General features: G+C 37.6%; 1 protein-coding gene across 1 annotated transcript in view; it reads right to left on the bottom strand.

Moving 5' to 3' along the window:
- Positions 1 to 23,265, bottom strand: part of DEPDC1B (DEP domain containing 1B) — a 78,430-nt gene that overhangs the window by 7,589 nt on the left and 47,576 nt on the right. The window contains exons 7-8 of the mRNA XM_004744603.3: positions 22,704 to 22,844; positions 1,835 to 2,001 (exon numbers count right to left, since the gene is read on the bottom strand). Coding sequence (XP_004744660.1) covers positions 1,835 to 2,001; positions 22,704 to 22,844 — 308 coding nt within the window. The remainder of the gene's footprint in view (positions 1 to 1,834; positions 2,002 to 22,703; positions 22,845 to 23,265) is intronic.

The raw sequence follows: 23,265 nt of genomic DNA, 5'->3' as shown, positions 1-23,265 counted from the left end.
TATGTAGCACTTTAAAGTTCAAAGTACTTTAAAGCCATTTTGTTTACTAATATCCTTATTTCACTTTGAATTTCAGAAATATGCTAGCACAACCTATGTGCCTCAACTGTCACACTTTTTCCTACTTAACTATTAGTTTCCCTAGGATTTTGGGTGTACAACTGACAATCATATTTGAATGAAATGATGAGACTTTTTTTTTTTTAAAGATTTTATTTATTTATTTGACAGACAGAGATCACATGTAGGCAAAGAGGCAGGCAGAGAAAGAGAAAGAGAAGGAAGCAGGCTCCCCGCTGAGCAGAGAACCCGATGTGGGGCTCGATCCCAGGACCCCGAGACTTTAAAAAAAAGGACTTTTAAGACTTTAAAGCAGAGGCTTTAACCCACTGAGCCACCCAGGTGCCCCGAAATGATGAGACTTTATAACAAGTGCATTGTGATGAGACTCTTTGCAAGACAGAAATATAAAAAATATTATGTAGTTGCTTCCATAGAATTCATATTAACTATGATTTGGAAGGATTTTCCCCCCTTTCCTACTAATTTTATTGTGGACAATCTTGTTTCAAAACCTATAAGCATGAAATGACTAATTTTATTTAATCAGACTGCATGTCATCAACATACTGCAGATGATACTTTATCTACCCTCACATTATGTGTACAGAGACACACAGACATTTTTTACCTGGAGGCTCTGGACACTGGGGACCTTAATGCCCTAAAATTCTATGCAAAATTTTCCATGTGTATTCTTTTGGGGAATAGGTGCAAAGTTTTTTTCAGCTTTTCAGAAGGGTCCATTAGCCCCATTATCCATCTACTCAACCAAAAGGAAGGTCAAGCAAGATTCACTCTACTGGACACTGAGTGTTCCTTTACTCTTACTCAATACTTCTAAAATGGGGCCAGAAGACCCCCAGGGGTATACTGTGGTTCACCAGGATATAGGAAGTATGTATGTATACCCCAGTAAAGAGGAGTTTTGCTCCAAGATCTCCAATTTTGAGGAAAATTAAGAAATTACATAGAAGGAGCACCTGGGTGGCTCAGTGGGTTAAAGCTTCTGCCTTTGGCTCGGGTTATGATCTCAGGGTGCTGGGATTGAGCCCCATATCGGGCTCTCTGCTCAGCAGGGAGCCAGTTTCTCCCTCTCTCTCTGCCTGACTCTCTGCCTACTTGTGATCTCTGTCAAATAAATAAATAAAATCTTAAAAAAAAAAGAAAGAAATTACATAGAAGAAATTCTAAACATGAGCCCTATTTTAAAAGACATGCTGACACAAGAAAGTAGAATTCAAAACTAGCATATATGTTTTTAAGCCAAATTGAAAATATCTTAAGAAATATCCTTACCCACGGACCCTTAGATCATACCCCAAGAGAACAAATTCTCTGTCTCTCCCCAGGCTGTCTGGTTCAACTCTATGTTTTATTTCTTTCCTCTTTACCCTATTATATGTGCTGCCCCCCTCCCACTTGTTATACTAACAAATGCTTCAGAACCCTTTCTGTCTTGGAGGAAAGTATGTCTTTTTCTTGAAAGGACCCTTATCCTTATTGTCCACCCTTCCTTCCGTTTATGTTGACAGTAGGCAGGAGACCACAGATACCTCTACATTCAGATTCTATCCCTACTCACTTCACCTTCCATTATGTTCTTTAATACACCAACACTGGAAGTGTAATCCCGCCTGTGCGGTTTCCAAGCTGTGGCTCTTTGAGCAAGCCTACCTTGGCGCCTTCCTTGGGTTGCCAAACTAGTAAACTTTATTTAGTTGAACTGTATTCCAAAAACTCAAGTCAAGTTAGATGTTAGAGATCAACCTACCAGTGTTCGGGTCCCAAAGCCATCACATAGGGGTGGCATCTCCTTATTTAGGCAGATCCTTGCCATCATCCTCATCAAGAGCTGTAACTTTCTCCTGTTTTCAGGTGGCAGGAGAAGGCAGCAAACCTGAAATGCTTCAATAGCCATTTTCTCTTTCTGTAACAAACCTTTTGAGAAAAAAAAATTTTTAATCTTTTAAAACTAATAGGCTCCTTGACTCTATTACGTTTACATTTTTCAAAATACATATTATTAAGATTATACAAAATGTGTCCACATATTCAACTATGCTGGGCCAACTGATTACAGATCAACTGAATCAGCACAGAAAATACAAACCATCAACTAAGGATGAAAAATGTATAAAACAAATATAGCCATTTCCCTCCCTCACACCCTTGCCAGATGCAAGCAGATATTCACAGCCTTCTTTCCCACTGAACCAACATCAGGTTGAGTCTAACCTAACCCTCAGCCCTCACAGTTACTAGGACATGAATGCACCACTACTGCCCTGAATTCTCCTCCTTATATTTTGCCCCCAGGAAGAGCAGGGTCACTATTTGGCATGATTCTTACAGACTGAATAATAGGGCTGACAGGCCTACAGTCAGACCACTGACGGATGGCTGCACTTGTTTCCAAACAACACATGTCAAATAACCCTTCCTCTCATGTAAGCTGTTTTCTTCTAGCTGAGTAAACCGATTCAATCATATTATATGCCATCTCTCCACACCCAAACTAGAGTATTCCAACAGACTTAGAGTATTCTAATACTGTGCTAAAAATGAAAGTTTCTAATATTACATTCTCTTCAATCCCTTTTGTCCCCAAACAAGCCCTCTAATCAGATGAAACTGCTTTCATCAATTTATTTTTTCCATACCCAACCTCTTCACGTTCCTGCTAGTCTCTGTCTTGGAGGCAAAACCATCTTTGGCTTTCAGTAAGGATTTCCTGACCACCTCTGCTCTGCCAGGAACTGTGCCAAGTCCTTGAAATATGAAAATATGCTAGATCCTCTACTTTGAAGAGCTTATACGATGTGAGGAGACACCCATCAAATATAAGCACAAAATTTGAGAGATGCTGCAAGAGACATCTGCAAGGGGCACTGAGGGCAATTGTAAGTCACTCCTTAGGACTGCAGCATGGGCTGAGAAGGTAAGGGCTTGGCAGAGAAGTGGAGCTGGAAAGGTCAACTTAGACGAGACCTTAGAAGGCCTTGAATGCCAGACCAAGGAGCTTAGGTTTGATCCTAAAGGCAGTGGGTGTGCATGGGAGGGAAAAGGAGGCAGGAGGGGACCTTTAATATACCCAGTTCAACGAGGTGTTTATCTGAAGGATACAAATAGTAATTCAAAGGGGCATCTGCACCCCAATATTTATAGCAGCAATGTCCACAACAGCCAAACTATAGGAAGAGTGTAGATGTCCATTGACAAATGAACGGATAAAGAAGATATGATGTAGATAGATAGATACAGACATAGATATACACATACAAACAATGGAATAGTACATAACCATCAAAAGAATGAAATCTTGCCATTTACAGCAACACGGTTAGAACTAGAGGGTATTATGCTAAGCAAAATATATCAGTCAGAAGAAGACAACTATCACATGATGTCACTCATATGTGAAATTTAAGAAACAAAACAGAGAAGCATAAAACAAAACGAAATCAGAAATGGAGACAAACCATAAGAGACTCTTCACAGTAGGAAACAAACTGAGATTTGCTGGAGGGAAGGGGCTGGCGGGAAAGGATAGCTGGGTGATGGGTATTAAGGAGAGCACATGATGTAATGAGCACTGGGTGTTGTATGCATAGATGAATCACAATTCTACCCATGAAACAAACAAATAAATAAATAACAGATAAATAAATAAATAAGATACACTCTAAAAAAAAACACCCAGTGCAGTCCTAGATGTTCACTGAAAATATTGTTGCTGATCATCATCACTAGACCTTCTTTCAATTCTACATAAACAAATCTATGGAGAGAAAAAATGTTTTTGACCATATTTTAATTCATTCATTTATCCAGTGAATGTTCAGTAAGCCTTGCCTATATTCTGGGAACTATTTTATTTATTTATTTTTTAAGATTTTATTTATTTATTTGACACAGAAGAGAGAGATCACAAGTAGAGAGGCAAGCAGAGAGAGGGGGAGAAGCAGAACTCTCCACTGAGCAGAGAGCCCAATGTGCGGCTCGATCCCAGGACCCTGAGATCATGACCCGAGCCAAAGGCAGAAATTTAACCCACTGAGCCACACAGGCGCCCCTGGGAAATATTTTAGAAGAGGACATACAGTGGGGAATAATACAAAATCCTTCCTGATCTCATGGAGCTTACTTTCCAGTAGCTAATTAGCAAAGTGGTACATAAATATGTCCGGTGGAAAAAATGCTATGGATAGAAAAAGAGAAAAAGGAGCTGGGAGTGAGGAGATGTGCTCAGAAAAATACTTCTGGGTTTTTACGAAAGGTCTCTCTGTAAGGAGGTGAAGTTTGAGCAAAGATCTGAAGGTAATGAGAGTAAGCCAGTGAAATATCGGAGACACATCTTCAAGGCGGAGGAAACAGCAATTATGAAGATTGTGACATGAGGGTCCGTGTGGAGAGTGTGAGGAACAGCACTGAGGCCAGTGTAAAGAGAGAGCAGCATAGAAGAACACTCAAGTCGGAAATGCCATTACAGTGGAAGGCAAGAGCCAGACCACAAAGAACCTTGTAGACTATTGTTAAGGACTTCAGGTTTTATTATGAGTAACCTGAGAAACCATGGGAGGGCTCTGGACAGGGGAGTCGTTTAAACTGAATTACTTATTACTTTGGCAGTTGCTGAGAAAACAGATTGCGAGGGTAGCAAGGAAGGAAGAGGATGAAGGGCGTGATGGTCTGGATGAAGTGGCAGCGTTGGAACTGGAAAGAACTCACTATATTCTAGATTTATTTTTCCACAAAGCCTTCTATGTTTTCCATGAAGCTTTCTATCACATTAGCCTACAAATCCTTTTTCCAAATTATAAACACATTTGGACAGTCAGATTTCACCATATCTTATTATGTCTCATGTATACATATATTGTTCCCCCACTTGCTTTATTTTTTTCTAATTATACATAATCACCTCCTAATTTATTATAGAATTTACATTTTTGTTATGTACCATGGTCTCCCCTCTGCCTTCCTGCAATATAAGCTCCACATGGGCAGGGATTCTTGTCAGTTTTGTTTATTGATATACCTCCAATGGCTAAAAGAGTACCTTGTAGATCACAGGAGCTTTATAAACATTTTCTGAACATATGAAGGAATGACAATGACCTATCCCTTGCTAGGAACAAAGCTAGAATATCTGGCTTCAGGCCCAGTTCCCACTGATTGCATATGCTTAGGCATGAATCCCCATTAACCTAGCAGTAAATTGTTGTGGATAATTGTAAAACCAAATCATTGTACTGTTATGGGGGCCATGGGCTATAAAGGGAAGCTTAGGTGAATTGAAAGTTTTAAGAGCATAGATGTTGGCTGCTGCAACTACTACCATTACTACTACTGAACTTCAAAGTATTAAAATACCAGGGTGGAAAATATGATATGAATCAGATGCAACTCTGGCTAGATTCTCTTTAAAAGCCAGTTAAAAAATGTATTGCATAGTAGTACACACATGCTAATTTGGCTCTGGGCCTCTACAATAAGAGAATAAGTAAAATTTCACAGTACCCCAGCATAAATTGTTACTGAGTGACGAATCATCTAAGAATGCCCTCCTCAAGCCTAACTGCCTCAAAGGTTGCATAACCATATTACATAGGCTGGGAAAAAATATAAACGTGTAAACATCATCCACATATACAAATTTACAATGCATAGTTCACAAAGACTCTCACAATTACAACTCTTGGGGTCACTGGCAAAAAATCTCATGTCCACATTATTATTAGATACAAAGAACAATGTCTAGGAACGCCTGGGTGGCTCAGTGGATTGAAGCTTCTGCCTTCGGCTCCAGTCGTGATCCTAGGATCCAGGGATCAAGCTCCGTTTCGGGCTCTCTGCTTGGCAGGAAGCCTGCTTCCCTTCCTCTCTCTCTGCCTACCCCTCTGCCTTCTTGTGATCTCTCTCTCTGTCAAATAAATAAATAAAATCTTTAAAAAAAAAAGAAGAAGGAGGAGGAGGAGGAGAAGAACAATGTCTGGTAATGTTAGAAGGTCCTGTAAAACTTTTGTTAAATTTTGCTTGACTTTCACAGAAAGAATGTGAATGCCTTTGTTGCCATTAATGAGAGTCTATTACATCATTTGACAGCCATTTGATAGTTGGCTTCTTGTTTACATAAAGCTTACAGAAGTCTTTGCTAGGATTGCCTCTTAATGTATAATGTACAATCCTAGTGTCTTAAAACTTAAGTGAAAATTGTTCTTTAGGCAAAAAGCTTACATTTTAATAGAACTTCATCTGCTATAGATATAGCCAATATAGCATCTGTGTGGCTGAACACAAGATTGCAAGGGTGAACTACAACAGCTAACTTGCCTTCATTTCTTACTCCAATCAAATAATTCAAATAAAAGTTTCATTTAAGGGGCACCTGGGTGGCTCCGTGGGTTAAGCCTCAGCCTTTGGCTCAGGTCATGATTTCAGGATCCTGGGATCAAGCCCTGCATCAGGCTCTCTGCTCAGCAGGGAGCCTGCCTCCCCCACCCAACTTCTGCCTGCCTCTCTGCCTACTTGTGATCTCTCACTCCGTCAAATAAATAAAATCTTAAAAAAAAAATTCAATTAAGTAGGTAGAAAGTTCTTACTCCAATCAAATAATTCAAATAGATAAAAAGATAAAAGAAGTTATCCAATGTCCATAAAATGCAAGAATTAGGAGTAGAGACTCACCTGACATGAAAGCAAGATTTGTTACAAAGCTGTAGTTCGATGCTACCTTAGGAATACACAAAAGACCAATAGGACAATGCTGAAAGTCTAGAAAGGGACATAAGTATGCATGGGAACATAATATATCATAGAAATGTCATCAGAAATCAGTGAGGAAAGAATGGTCTGTTCCAAAGTGGTGTTTGGAATAATCTGATAACTGTATGGCAAGAAAAAAAATGAAATGACAGTGTCTTGCCTTATTAAAAATACAGGAAATTCTGACTCCAAGCAAGATGGAATAGCAAGGACCAGACTAACTCTCCCTCCACAAACAAGACTTTTCATCAGACTTTTCATCAGAAACGATTAAAGCCAGAAGACATCTTTAAATATCCAAGCCAGAAGACATTATCAAAGTGCTGATAAAAGAATTAACTTAGAATTCTATACCTGCTGAAAATACTTTTCAGAACTAAGTCTGAACAAAGACTTTTCAGAATTCCCTACCCCCCCCCCAAAAAAAAAATCTGAGAAAATCTGCTGCCAGGACACCTATACCATAAAAAAATGTTAAAGGACATTTTTCAAACAGAAGGAAAGTGATACCTGATGGAAACCTAAATCTGCATAAAGGAATGAAGATTACCAGAAAAGGTTAAGATATGAATAAATAAAACTTGTTTTTTATTCCTTAATTTCTTTAAAAGAAAATTACCTGTCTAAAGAAAAAATAACATACAATATGGTTTACAACAGATGCTATAAAATACATGTCAGACAAAAATGCATGACAACAATATTACAAAGGGCAGGAGAAAGAATATAAAAAGATATTATGGTAAGGTGGTAACATTATATGTGAAGCAATACAATATTTAAACTTAGGCAAAGATTTCTTGAGACCAAAAAGCACAAATCATAAAAGAAAATGACAAAATGGACTTCATCAAAACGAAAAGCTTCTGCTTTTCCAAACATTATTAAAAAAAGGAAAAAGAAAATCAGTTTGGGTTACACACTGAATATAGAAATAACTCTTACAACTCAATAATAAGAGAACAAACGAGCCAATAAAAACCAGAATATTTTTAAGACACTTCGCAAGAGAAGATACAGAACAGCCACTTGGGCAAACAAAAACATGCTTAACATTACTAGTCATCAGAAAAATACAGCTAAAAACCATAAAAATATACTACCACATACCCACTAGGTGAGGTAAAACAAAAAAGACTGACAGTGTCAAATGTTAATAAGGATTTAGAGATACTAAAACTTTCATGCATCACTGATGGGAATGTAAAATGACACAACTATTTTGGAAAACAGCTTGCTGAAAGTCAACATACATTCATCACATGACTCAATAATTCCATTATTTATTCAAAAGAAATTAAGACATATGTTCATAAAGCCTTATTCATAGTAGTCCAAGACTGAATACAATCCACATGTTCCTCAACAAGTGAGAAGATAATTGTGATTTGTACTATATCCATGCAATAGAATACTCAGCAAAACAGTGTAACAACTACTGATACCTGTAACATGAATAAAATCTCAAAAATACTGTGTTGAGCAAAAGAAGCCAGATAGAAAGTACATACTGCATACTTTCACTTGTATGCAACTCTTAAAAAGAAAACCCGATCTATAGCATAGATAACTTCTATTTCCAGGTGTCTGGTGCCAGTGTGGGGTTGGCTGCTGACTGAAAAAAGAGCACAAGTGAAACTTCAGAAGTGGAAAAAAAGACAAGATGGTGGAGGAGTAGGGAAGCTCATTGCCATTGCCGGTCCCCTGAATTGAGCTGGATATCTACCAAACCATCCTGAACACCCCCACAAAATCAGCATGAGATTGGTGGCTTCCATCACTCCAGATTTTCCTTGGGTTCATCTTGCCTGTGTCATGGTTGATATTTTGGATTCTGTACATTCCCTCAGCCATCCCTCAAGAGAATGACTAGGAGGTAGAGCTCCCAACAAAGGAAAGAACCAGAGACAATGGCCTCTGCCACAGACTTAATGGATATGGATCTAAGGAAGATGTCAGAAAAAGACTTCAGAATAACATTTATAAAGTTGCTACTTAGGCTTGAGAAAACTATTAGTGACAGTATAGACCTTTAAGGGCAGAATGTAGAGGTACTGTCAATGAAATTAAAAATGCTATGAAGGAGATGCTGTCTAAACTGGATACTCTGAATGCCAGGGTAAATGAGAAAGAATGAATTACTGATCTAGAAGATAAGCTGATAGAAGGAAAGAAGTCAGGAATGACAGAGATGAACAACTACAAGCTCATGAGATCAGAAGTAGAGAGATCAATGACACCATGAAACATTCCAAAGTCAGAATTATCGGGATCCCTGAGGGGGTGGAGAGAGAGAGAGAGAACGAGGATGTATACTTGAGCAAACCATAGCTGAGAACTTACCTAATCTGGGGATGAAAGGAGGATCCCTGTCCAAGAGGCAGAGAGGACCCTTCCCAAGATCAATAAAAATAGACCAATGCCCCAGTATATAATAGTAAAACTTGAGGAGCCAAGGCAGCTATCCTGAGAGCAGCTAGGGGTAAGAGATGTCTTACCTATGGAGGGAGGAATATCAGAATAACATTATACCTGTCCATAGAGACCTGGCAAGACATAATAGGGTACTAAATGAGATGAACATGCAACCAAGAATACTTTAATCGAGCAAGGATGTCATTCAGAATGGATGGAGAGATAACGAGGACAGGTAGGAAGTGAAAGATATATGACCACCAAGGCAGCCAAAGAGGGGAGATAAGAAAAAAGACCCCAAGAGTAATATAGACGAGAAAGTAACAGAGATAATCTACAGAAACAGGGACTTCACAGGCAATACAATGGCACTAAATTGTTATCTTTCAATAGTTACTCTCATCGTGAACAGCCTGAAAAATTAAATGGCAGGGTTTCAGATTGGATAAAAAGACAGGATCCATCCATATACTGCCTACAAGAGACTCCTTCTGAGCCTAAAAACACCTCCAGATTGAAAGTAAGGGGATGGAGAACAATTTATCATGTAAATGGACCTCAAAAGAAAGCTGGGGTAACAATTCTCATATCAGACAAGTTGGATTTTTAAACCAAAGACTGTACTAAGAGATGTAAAGGAACACTATTATCATACTTAAAACTATCCCACAGAAACAATTTTAAGTATCTCTGCCCCCAACATGAGAGCAGCCAACTATCTAAGCCAACTGTTAACCAAAATAAAGAATCATATTGATAATAATACATTAATACTAGGAGACCTCTCAGCAATGGACAGTTCATCTAAGCAGAAGATTAACAAAGAAACAAGAGCTTTGAATGACCCAGTGGACCAGATGGACTTTGTAGATACATATAGAAGATTCCACCCTAAAACAACATAATACTCATTCTTCTTGAATGTACAAGGAACTTCCTCCAGAATAGATAACATACTTGGTCACAAATCAGGTCTCAACCAATACTAAAAGACTGAGATTATTCCCTGCATGTTATCTGACCACAGTGCCTTGAAACTGGAATTCACAAGAAAAAATTTGGAAGGAATTGAAACACGTAGAAGTTAAAGAACATCCTACTAAAGAATGACTGGGTCAACCAGGAAATTAAGGAAGAACTTAAACAAGTCATGGAAACTAATGAGAATGAAAACACATCGGTCCAGAACCTATGGGATATTGCAAAGGCTGTCCTTTCAACAATGTGGCAGGATACAAGTCAAAACCACAATGTGATATTACCTTACACCAGTTAAAATGGCAAAAATTAACAAGACAGGAAACAACAAGTGTTGGTGAGGATGTGGAGAAAGGGGAGCCCTCTTACACTGTTGGTGGGAAGGTAAGCTGGTACTACCACTCTGGAAAACAGGATGGAGTTTCCTCAAGACATTAAAAAGAGAGCTACCCTATGACCCAGCAATTGCAATACTAGGTATTTACCCCAAAGATACAGGTGTAATGAGAAGAAGGGGCACATGCACTCCAGTGTTCATAGCAGTAATGTCCACAATAGCCAAATTGTGGAAGGAACTGAGAGGCCCTTCAACAGATGAATGGATAAAAAAAGATGTGATTCATATATACAATAGAATATTACTCAGCCATCAGAAAGAATAAATACCTACCATTTGCATCGACTTGGATGGAACTGGAGGGGATTATGCTAAGTCAATTAAGTCAGGCAGAGAAACAATTCTATGGTTTCACTCATATGTGGAATATAAGGAATAGTGCAGAGAACCATAGGGGAAGGGATGGAAAACTGAAGGGGGAGAAATTGGGGAGGGAGATGAGCCATGAGAGACTATGGACTTTGGTAAACAAACTGAAGGTTTTGGTCGGGGGAGGGGGGAGGGGATGGAGTCACCAGGTGATGGGCACTAAGGAGGGCACATTTAGTGATGAACACTGGGTGGTTTTTTTGTTTTTTTTAAATTTATAAACATGTATTTTTATCCCCAGGGGTACAGGTCTGTGAATCGCCAGGTTTACACACTTCACAGCATTCACCAAAGCACATACCCTCCCCAATGTCCATAACCCCACCCCCCCTTCTCCCAACCCCCCTCCCCCCAGCAACCCTCAGTTTGTTTTGTAAGATTAAGAGTCACTTATGGTTTGTCTCCCTCCCAATCCCATCTTGTTTCATTGATTCTTCTCCTACCCACTTAAGCCCCCATGTTGCATCACCACTTCCTCATATCAGGGAGATCATATGATAGTTGTCTTTCTCTGCTTGACTTATTTCACTAAGCATGATATGCTCTAGTAACACTGGGTGTTTTATGAATCACTGAACACTACGTCAAAAACTTATGATGTACTATACAATGGCTAACTGAACATAATAAAAAAAAAGTGGAAAAAAAAAGAATCTTCAGGGGTAATGGAAAGGGTTTGTTACCTTAACTGCAATAGTAATTACACTAGTATACATTCATCAAAACTCACTGAACTGTACTTAAAATGGGTACATTATTGGGTTATCTGGGTGGCTCATCTTGAGGAACCGCCATACTGTTTTCCAGAGTGGCTGCACCAACTTGCATTCCCACGAACACTGTAAAAGGGTACCCCTTTCTCCACATCCTTGCCAACACTTGTTTCCTGTCTTGTTATTTTTTGCCATTCCAACTGATATAAGTTAGTATCTCAATGTGGTTTTGATTAATTCAGTCAATTTAAAAATAAATTAAATGAATCAAGAGAAATTAGATACCCAAACACACACAAAAAAAACCCTTAAAAATCTTAGAATTACAGAATCTCTTTGTGTCTGAAAGATTTCTTAAAGATACACAATAAATTTGACCAAAATAAAACATAAAAGGTTTTTACCTTTTGATTAAAACCTAAAGAGAAGCCACAAACTAGGAAATGGTATTTGTAAGACACAAGGTATAATGAAATAGTATCTAAAATATATTTTTAGAAGGCCCCCCAAGAAAACAACAAACAAAAGAAAAAATGAATAAAGGACAGAAAAAGTATTTCACCCAAGAAGAAACCTACATGACCAATAAACAGCAACAAAACTACTTTTCACACACCTCAGACTGCAAAAATTAAAAAGCCCCAGCCGTGTTTTGACCTTGTGACATGAAGCAAAAGGCCAATCCAGGGTCTTAAGCCATGTTTGGAGGACTCTGAGGGGGAGTAGCTGGAGCTGCTGATGCTGTTCCCGCGGTTGATCACTTGGAATGTCAGACTCAGATCACATAAACATGGATGAGTATGTCACAGCATCGATGAACAATCACAGCAGTTCCATAATTATGGAGGAAGTGGGGGGTTCTATAGCAAACAGGAGAATTCTATCTACAAACAATATTTCCAATAACAATGAACACATCAAGCACTAAATCTTGGCTTCTATATCTCATTCTCTACTCAAAGAAACCAAGAATTCTTAAGGAACCAACACTTGTTGTCTCCTGTCTTGTTAATTTTTGCCATTTTAACTGGTGTAAGGGAATGAACAAGAAGAGCTTTTCCTGCCAGAAAGTAAGAAAGTGCTCTAAGAATGATGGGGATGGGGTTAGAAAGAAAAATTCATGAGCTAGTTTTTAGGGCTTCCACCAGGATTCCAATTACATGTCTATCAGACTACTTGACGTTGTCCTACATGTCAGTGGGGCTGTGTTTGATGCCTGTTGTTTTATTGTGTTTTCTTTTCCTGGACTTTGCTCTCTCTGTGCTTTCTTTACAGCTTTTATTGCTGTATATGGAAGTTCATTGATCTTTTTCTTTGGCAGTGTCTACTCTGTTCCGAATCCCACTCAGTGAAATTCTTTTTTTATTATGAGATTATCTTTTTTTGAGTGTACAATTCAGCAATTTTTAGTATATTCATTAAGTTATGCCCATCACCACTATCTAATTCCAGAATATTTCTGTCATTCCAAAAAGAAATCTCCATATGAGTTACAGTTACTCCCCATTCTCTCTTTCCCTCAGCCCCGGGAAAACACTACCACTGTCACAGATTTGCCTGTTCTGAACATTTCATATAAATGGAATCATAAAAACATTTTTATTTGGCTTCTTTCACTTAGAATAATGTTTTCAAGTTTCAATCATGTTATAGCATGTAACAGCCTTTCATTCCTTTTGAAAATTGCAAACCATTCTATTGTATGGATATGCTACCTTTTTTTCATTTTTCATTTGATGGACATTTCTGTTCTTTCCACTTTCTGGTTATTATGATTAATGTTGCTATGAATATTTAGTTGCTGGGTGACATATGTTGTCAACTGTTTTGTATACACCTAAGAGTGGACATACTAACTCACATGACAACTGAAGTTTAACTTTTTAAAAAATGGTCAAACTATTCATTGTCTGTGCCAAAGTAGTTAAGACTTGCCCCAGGAATACAGCTGGGATTCACAACTATATTCTCATCTTCCTTTACACACATAAATATCAACACATAATTACAAACCCCCTTTCAACAAAGTCTTCTTCATTTTAATTTAGTGTTAAAATTGAATGGTCAGCAATTATCAATTGTTCTTTAAAACATTACACTTTTAAATTAATACCATAGTCCATATCCTTTATTAACATGTACAGATGTATTTTTCTTGGTTACTACATAAGTCCTAAATAAAAAAGTTTTAATTTTGGATTATGTTTAAAAAAGTTTATCTAGCAGCCATCTATCTAGTGTCTTTGTGTTATATCATAAGTAATCTAACCGGCAAAATTTCCTGGAGCCTGGGGAAAAAAAGCCTTAAAGCCCTAGGTAGTCATTAAGTAAACCTATATTTTAAAAAAACACTGAACCTACAGAATAAAGCAGACATAAACTAACAGCATTTCTCAACCATATCAAAGTTACAACTTGTACTCACAAAAATATTAATCAGTAGAATACTGGGAAACTGGCAGGGGACTACTTTATTATTCTTTTTAATATTTTTAAATTATTTTTAAATATTTTTGAATGTTCAAAGAGGCAATAGCATAAAAAGTAGTACACCTAGAATTCCCTTAGTGTTAGAAACATAGATACTATAAACAAGGGGAAGAATCTAGTCCCAAAGACATTAAACTGTGCCCATTTATCACATCATTATATGTGCCAAATAAAAATAGATTAAAAATAAAACAAAATCTTTGTTTGTAGAATGTAGTGATATGCAGCGCTTCCATGCCATTAATCTTGATGACAGTGAATAGTTCTACTACACGTAAAAGCATACGAATTTCACAAAATACTGTAACACTTGAGGACAAGATCTTCCCCTACAGAAAAGAATTTTATTTGATAGTGGTTTTTGGAGTTTATCTTTCCACCATTAAAAATTAGAATGAATAGGGCACCTGGGTGGCTCAGTGGGTTGGGCCACTGCCTTCGGCTCAGGTCATGATCTCAAGGTCCTGAGATGGAGGCCCGCATCCGGCTCTCTGCTCAGCAGGGAGCCTGCTTCCTCCTCTCTCTCTCAGCCTGCCTCTCTGCCTGCTTGTGATCTCTCTCTGTCACATAAATAAATAAATAAATAAATCTTTAAAAAAAAATTAGAATGAATAAAAAATTATCATAATAGCAGCTAACATTTATAATAAGAAAACTAATTTCTATGATGAAGAAAATAGTTAACATTTATTCAGCATTTTACTATGCACTGAACAGTGTTCTAAATCCCAAATACTGTCTCGTTTAATCCTTCTAACAACTGTGTAAGGGAGATAATAATCATTATTCCCACTTACAGAAAAAGAAAATGAGGCTTAAAGAGATGAGGTCACTTGCCCAAGTCACACAGCTGTTTAGTGACAGAGTGTGATGTGAGCCTGCACACACCAGGGGCATGCACACCTAAATACCATGCTATGACCCGCTTTGTCCATGTGCCAATAATTTCCTAAGGATAAATTCCTACAAGAAGAAAGGTTGGCTCAAAGAATATGCACAAATATCGAACAGGTAGATAGTGGAACAGAATACCACTCTGCATTTTTCAACTGGGGGGCAAGGATTAGAGAGTAAAAAGAATAGAGAATTTCGCAACATAGTGAAATCTGAAACTAGCTCCTTTATATCAAAGAGGGTCCATAAAACCATTTCCTTGAGAGTTCAAAATGAAAGCCAGGTGATAATCATTCCTCATTTCTCTCTCATTAAGTAAAAATGCAATGCAGTGTATCCCTGAAGAAACTTCTAAACCACTTGAAAATGCTAATTGCACCACACAAAGGAATGAAAAACTGAATGTAACTCTAGAAAATACTATCCATAGGTAAAAAAGGTTTTAACTAAGTGTAAAGTACAAACCATTGGTAGTATAAGCATCTTTGACAATGAACTAAAATTAATAATAATATTTGAGCAGTATACTTTCTGAGAGATCTTCTCAGTTATTAAACCCTCATAATCACCATGTTATATAGAGATGAAATTTAGAGCAGTGTTCTTTTCAAAATTTTCTTACTACAACTAAAATTAAAATACATATGTTACATCACAATATATGTGCAAATACATAGGTATTTTTTTAAATACATAGGTATTTAACTAAAACAAAAAAGTGTATAAAATTACCAACTCTTACTATATACAATGTACTCCAATATTTGTACACTATTCTGTCTTTTTCTTTGTTTAATACTGTCCTGCTACATAGAATTCATATCTAAAATACAACTTCTGAAACAGTGGCCAAACTACTGAGTTTAAACCAAGGCTCTTATAGAACAAATATCCAGGAATACAGAACTAGAGCCAGACAGAAATCCTGGGTCTGAGCGCGGGAGACAGACCCATGAAGAAGGTAAGGAGCAAAGATCCTTAGCACACTGGTGCTCCATGAAACGGTATGAATATGATCAAAAGGAAGGTGTATGGGGAAAAGGTTGAGGTTTGATGTGCTTGTAATACTTCAGTCCTTGGCATCTAGTCCCAAAGATGTTATTTTTCAATCTGTTGAAATGTCAAAGCAGGACTCACTTCTAGATCTGCTTTTGAATCTTGGAATGCTACATAATGCTTTCCTCAGTTCAAACACATATAGGAATACTTAGATTCTCAAAAATAGTTTAATCTGACTTCTCTGTTTCTGTTTCCTAACTTCTTTCTCAGTGCTGACCATTACCTAATCTTTTCTTTTTCTTTTGGTAAAAGCTTACTGGTGAAAGCATGTTGGAGAACCTGGGAAAAATGACTACAAGAGAACTTAGCTTTAAATTACAAATGATAACAAAGAAGGCCTCCTTGGGCACCTCGGTAGCTCAGTTAAGCAGCTGGCTGTCTTCATGTCAGGTCATGATCCCAGGGTCTTGGGATCCAGCCTGCCTTAGGCACCCTGTTCAGCAGGGAGCCTGCTTCTCCCTCTCCCACTCTCCTTGCTTGTCCTCTCCCTCTCTCTCTCTGTCAAATAAATAAATAAAATTTTCTAAAAAAATAAAAAATAATACGTGCCAGTCTACTCTTGAACTCAAACACATCTTCAACAAGTACCTTTGGATTCTTCAAGATCAAAAACTATGGCTGATTTTAAAGAGCTTCTTGCAGTTTTTTAGATTCATGGGGGGTGTTTTAGGTTTTAAGAACTTCTGAAGGACATTAACATTCTCTCTCATTTTATAACCAAAGAGTTTCAATGTGGTTAATATTTTATTCTTTGGATTAATTTCATTTTGCTCAATAAAAGCTAACAATAATTTTTTGTCTCTCATTATTTCTATAATCTCAACATCATCATAAAAATACTGAGTCTTCCTTTTCAAGAAAATGACAAGGACATTCTGTAATGAAGTAACTTGTTTCTCGCATTTCAGAATGATATACGAGTCCTTACCCCAATTACAGATTATAAAGGTCTATCACAAGTAGTTTCACATAAAAAAATATCTTGCTATTGTCTGAGAGAAGACATGGCCAGATAGCAACATATGATTGCCCTATCTTAATTTATACATTGGTCCAATTTTCTATATTTTTTTGGAACAAAAGAATGAAACTTAGTAGGTAAATAAGTGTAACCCATTGCATTAGTTTTCACATTTTGAAATCTAGAAGCATGACAGGCATTACTGCCATTTATCAATGAGAAAACCAGGGTCTCAAAAGGTGGAGTGACTCATCGAAGTGGGTACACTTAGGTCAACAAACCAAGTTACTGGAGTTTCGTGATGTTTCCATTGGTGAAATAAGAATAAAATAATGAAAAAATAATAAACAATCCACCAAAGAACTTACATAATTCACTTGTAAGACTTTTTTCCATCAGGGAAACACTCCATTATTTAGCTGTATTGAAGGAGGATAAGTGAGTAAATAATCAAATACTCAAAGAAACCCAGCTATTCCTTATGATAAAAATAAACACAACTAAAATAATGTTCTGTATTATTAGATATTAAGTGACACCTCAGCCATGAAGACCACATGACAGGTTGAGAGTTCTCAGTGCTTTGTGGGACCCCTACCTTTGTCACTGTCCTTCCCATTCTCCAATGATTACATCAGATTTCCACTCTGAAATCACCCCAAACACAAATTTTTATTTTTTGCAAAGTAGACCTGCCTGATGTTTCCACTAAGATATGTAATGTTATCAATAAGCTATCCCTTGTGGGAGCTTCAAATAAGACTTTTAAGAGGGCCCAGATTCTCTTCAAAGGCCAATGAGACCATGTCTGTTCCGCCAGTGAATAAGAGACTCAAGGACTCAAAAAGGTTCACTGGTAGCTTTCGAACAACCAAAGTTGGGGGGAAGGGGGTCCTGTTTCATTTTCAATAAGAAGAGATATAAAAAGGAAAGGTTTATACTAAGGCAAAAGAATTCAACTACAGAACAGTTGGCAAGGACTCCCCGCCTAAAGAAAGACATAGCAAGAGGGACTACTTCTCCAGAGGCTTTGAAGAAAAGGCAAACAAGTAGCCTTTGTGAATTGCTTAAAAGTAGGCACAGATTCACCCACGTACAAGATGATGCCCTTTCCTACATTAAGAGTTCCAAACTGCTATAGCATTTTTATGACTTCTTTGCTTTTATGCTGAGAAAATGTTTCACCCACCCAACAGCAGATAAATATCAACTGTATTTTAGATTTGCATTTTTTACATTTAATTCTCTAATTCAGCTGGAATTTATCCTGATGAATGGTATGAGAATGGTCTTCATATTTTTCCCCAAAAGTTTTTTCAGTTATTCTAGTGATTATTGGTATATTTATAACTAGCTTAGGTATTTTGTTATAGCCAAGGAATATCTAGAATTTCCCTAAATTTCCATCATTAAGGGGTCCCTAACCCCACTTTACTCTGACAACATTGATATAACAGCAATCATTTTATTTGGAGGTGATTCAACATCCTTAACTTGGCTATCTATATCTTAAAAGCTCCAGCCATAAACCCTGGGATCTGAGAGCAGAGAGTACCACCAGCAAGAACCTTGCACTAACATGGACAAGAGCCCTCTGTCTGGTCAAGCACACCAACTAGGAACTCTTGTGGGGGGGGATTGTTTTCCCTTAAGAATTACAGTGGGATGAGGACCTTGAGATAATGTGAAGAACATAAGAGCAAAGGTAATAAGGCAAAGATGGCACGAGTCTCCAGAAGATCTCCGAGAAGTCATTGGACAAAAGAACCAAAGAATGGAAAATCTACCCTTATAAGATTTTCCAAATTAAAAAACCCAGAAGATCTCAACTATTCAGTTGGATATTCCGTGTACAATCAACCTGGTGAATTTCAATTCTGGCATTTTCTAAACTACACATTTAGGAAGTAGGAAACAGCAAAGAGCTACTCCATTTTGCAGCTACCTCGCAAATAAACCAGGAGCCAGAAGCCCAACTGCCTGCAGGAGCAGACAAAAGGAATAAATGAGCAAAGGGAGTCATTGGGAACTGGGCTTGAGAGTCTGAGAAGCAGTGGCAAGCATTGATGAGGTTGCAAATCGGAGTTCACGTCTCTGGAACACTTGCTCCTTCTAGTGGTAGCTCTAGCTACAGAGACGCAGCTGTCAAGAGCAGAACTGCCAGATATGCCAGTTTTTCTCTTCAAAGAGTCATAAATTCTTAGGTAAGTTTCCTGTTTTTCAAGTTTGCAAATTAATTAAGTTTTCTTTTTAAAATACAAAGGTCAAACCAGATGTATCTATCAATCAGAGACAGATATTCCTTTGGCGCAGAGATCACTAATGCAGGACTTTAGATTTTAACATTAATCAACCCACAAGTCACCCAACTGTCCTAACACCATCCCCCATCCTTCTGTGCTTCCTCTGTCTCCCTTTTTCCTCGATATGGCAAATTATGGCAGGCTACACAGCTCACTGGGTTCCAGGGTATATGTGGAGTGTGAGTGAAGGATGCTAGACCTCATTCACCCCATTTAAGAGTCAGCCAAATTCTGGTCTTAATAAGAAACTGCCATTTTGGGGGTGCCTGGTGGCTCAGTGGGGTAAGCCTCTGCCTTCAGCTCGGGTCATGATCTCAGGGTCCTGGGATCGAGCCCCGAATCGGGCTCTCTGCTCAGCAGGGAGCCTGCTTCCCCCCTCTCTCTCTACTGTGATCTCTGTCTGTCAAATAAGTAAATAAAATCTTAAAAAAAAAAAAGAAAAGAAAGAAAGAAACTGCCATTTTGGAAATGAAGATGAATTACTATACAGTCATGTTGTTAGGTCAGACTGCTGACCCAAATGAAATCATTTTAGTTCAAAAATATTTTTTTTTCCTTTAAGAACTCTCAGATGTTTTGCTTCACTATCAGTGACTAATGGCTCTCAAGGTCACAGGTTTTGCATCAGGCTGGTTTATCTCATTCTGGAAGTAAAGGAATAAACCTCAAAAAATCCAATTATTAAACTGAAAGTCATTTCCACTGAAAGTGCTGTAGAATTTTTAGCTTCTATACAAAGTAGACTGATTATCTACTTTATTACTTACTTATCTAGTAGCATTCTACTGTAATCCAAGTAAGTCAAAAGGTTTGAAGAAATGAGTCAACCCCACTGAGATTCAACCTATGTGTCTGGCTTGTACATACCCATATACAGATTACCTTTTACCACAGACTTTAACAGGATTGCTATACCAGATGATTTTTGTTAATCACATAGTGATCAAGTTATGATAATCTAGGAGAGAAATAGAACATTTCTGCTTCTTCTTTGACTAAATAGGATTTAAAATAAATGGTTTTCAGTGAAGACTATCTTATACATGTTCACTTGAGAAGGACTGCATCAGGGAAGGTTAATACACTTTGACAATCTACGCACATTATTCTTACTGATACCAAACTGCCATAAATTCTCCATTCTGTCCATCTTTCTCTAAACCCTGTATAAGTAATATTTTAGAGGGTGGCCGATTCTGATATCAACTTGGAAATAATCAGCTTTAATTCCTAGCTGAGATCAAAATGGTCAATGGTGGCGTAACGGACCAGTAATACATGAACACAACTGATTCAAATAGGAATTTATTTTCTAAAAAACCTTCCAAGTACTTGGGTTTCCAAACCAGATCATTTTTACCACAGAACATTATGAAAATGGAAAATGAGATGAAAACCTAAGAAGTAATTTTTAATCCAGTCTTTAGGGTCACTTGGGTCATTCAGTTGGTTAAGTGTCCAACTCTTGGTTTCAGCTCAGGTCATGATCTCAGGATTGTGTGATCAAGCCCCACATCAGGCTCTTAGCTCAGCGCAGAGTCTTCTTAAGACACACTCTCCTCTCCTGACCCTCCGCCCTACTCGCACACTCTTTCTCATTCTGTCTCCAAAATAAATAAATAAATTTAAAAAATACAATTCTTAGAATACTTATTTTACCAGTGGCATGATGGTAGTAAGTGGCTAAAATGAGAATCGGTTCAGTGAGTCCATTTGCATATTAAAGAGCAGCAAGCATTTGTCATTAGACATGATGTTCAAAAGGACAGAAGCCCTCCATCCTCTTTGGTTGAACACAAAATACCAAGACGACCAGTGGTCTCAAACTCCAGTAACAGGCCTAATCGTTTCATCTGTTCCCAATATTAATCTCTCTTTAAAAACACTCATTCTTATGCACATGGTTTAGAGTTTGTTGTGTTTTGTTCCTTATCAGAAAACCTACAGAATCTTAAAATTTAAAGTACTGTAAGATCAGGTACATTATTCAAATATTTTATAAGGATACTATGGCAGCAACCATACTTTTAAGAAGAAAATAAGATGGGAAGAGGAGAAAGGGAAGAGAAGGGAAGGAAAAGATGGCTAAACCCCACAGTACTCAGGAAAAAGAGTATGCAACCGCTCATAAATTTACATAACGGAGCATGATACTGATACAATGATATGGTCATTAAAATAGTTTGACAATAATGCAATAATATTTATTGAACAATCACAATAGCAACAGGAAAATCTGATATCCAACAAGAAAGGAATAATATAAAAAAGACCTATAGCAATAATGTGGATTGTTTTTCCTTTCTACCCTGCTTTTTTGATACTGTAAATTCTGAAGTATAGATCTATGTGAAGAATAGGAACACATTTCAGAGAATGATAAAGTTACCATATTCATTTGTCATGTCACAAATAACAAATAGTCCTACAAAAACCTGTCCCTTCTATGAAAGGAAATTAGCTTTCTAAATGAAAATACCTCTCCCATAACTTGACTGTTCATGAAGGCATATCCAGAGTAGTAGATTTACTCTGAACAGTAAATGTCAAATTTACATTCTTCTCTACCACAGAAGTTGTACATTTTTGTTTAAAAATGACAACAGTATATTACTCTTTCTTAAGAAGTGAAAACTATTGGCCCTCGCTGTGAGTTTCCTGACAGAGCTCAACCATTTTCTTTTCCTCCTTCATACAGTAGGACTGCAACCAGGCAAACACCTCATCAGTTTTTATCTCAAAAATGCTATGGAGGGGCTCCTGGGTGGCTCAGTCAGTTAAGCACCTGTGTTCAGCTCAGGTCATGATCCCAGGGTCCAGGGATGGAGCTCCACATCCACCCATCCCTCCTCATCATCATCGTCCATTGTCGTCATCAGGCTCCCACCTCAGCAAAGAGCCTGCTTCTCCTTCTAACCCTCACCCCATTCATGACTGCTCCCTCTTTTGCACTTTCTGTCTGTCTCTCTCTCAAATAAATGAATAAAATCTTTTTTTTTAAGATTTTTTATTTACTTATTTGACAGGCAGAGAGGTGGGCAGAGGGCGGGGGCAAGAAGGCAGGCTCCCTGCTGAGTAGAGAGCCTGATGAGGCTCGATCCCAGGACCCTGAGATCATGACCTGAGCTGAAGGCAAAGACTTAACCCGCTGAGCCACCCAGGTGCCCCAAGGAATAAAATCTTTAAAACAAAAACAAATATGCTATGGAGGTTTGACTAATGGAAGTCTCAAGACAGAAAAATGAAATGATTCAATGTCAATAACACAGACACATGTTCATTATATTCCAACTTACCTAATACACTGACAAAGGCATCAAAAAGATGAAATGTAAGTAGAGGCTCTTTCAAGTGACCATAGTAATCTGCTATGGTTTTAAAGACATCTTTTTCAAATCCTAAATACATAGGCTGCTTCAAATCTGAACAATTAGGCCCTATTAGAAAAAGAGAGAGAGAGAAACGTTAATGGGATGACCATGTCAAAAAATTAGCCTCTATGCATATGTATGGTGTGTACAGATACCAAGATCAGATAAGTTGGGGGAAATTAGCATTATCTAAGTTGACATTATACATTTGCTTACACAAATATTCTTTATGTCTAAATGATAATTATAAAACAATGAGGAAAATCATGGCTTACTTGCATTTTAACAGAAACCCAATCTTTCTGTCCTTCTGAAAGAAATTTTTGTTCAATGTAGATGATGATTATTTTCTGTGAAATATTCATTTTCCTAGTCTTTACACAGTTGATCAAGATGATAATTAGCTCACATATGTAATAGCAAGTTATATGGCAATTTGCAAAATTTTTCATTATTTTATCATTGTTGTATTATGAAATCCTAGAGT

Source organism: Mustela putorius, unplaced genomic scaffold (genome assembly GCF_011764305.1).
Source record: "Mustela putorius furo isolate JIRA1106 unplaced genomic scaffold, ASM1176430v1.1 tig00000145_pilon_pilon_pilon, whole genome shotgun sequence".
In the NCBI taxonomy this organism is placed as follows: Eukaryota; Metazoa; Chordata; class Mammalia; order Carnivora; family Mustelidae; genus Mustela; species Mustela putorius.
Note: the sequence above shows the minus strand (reverse complement) of the source record. Positions and strands in the feature narration are given on the sequence as shown.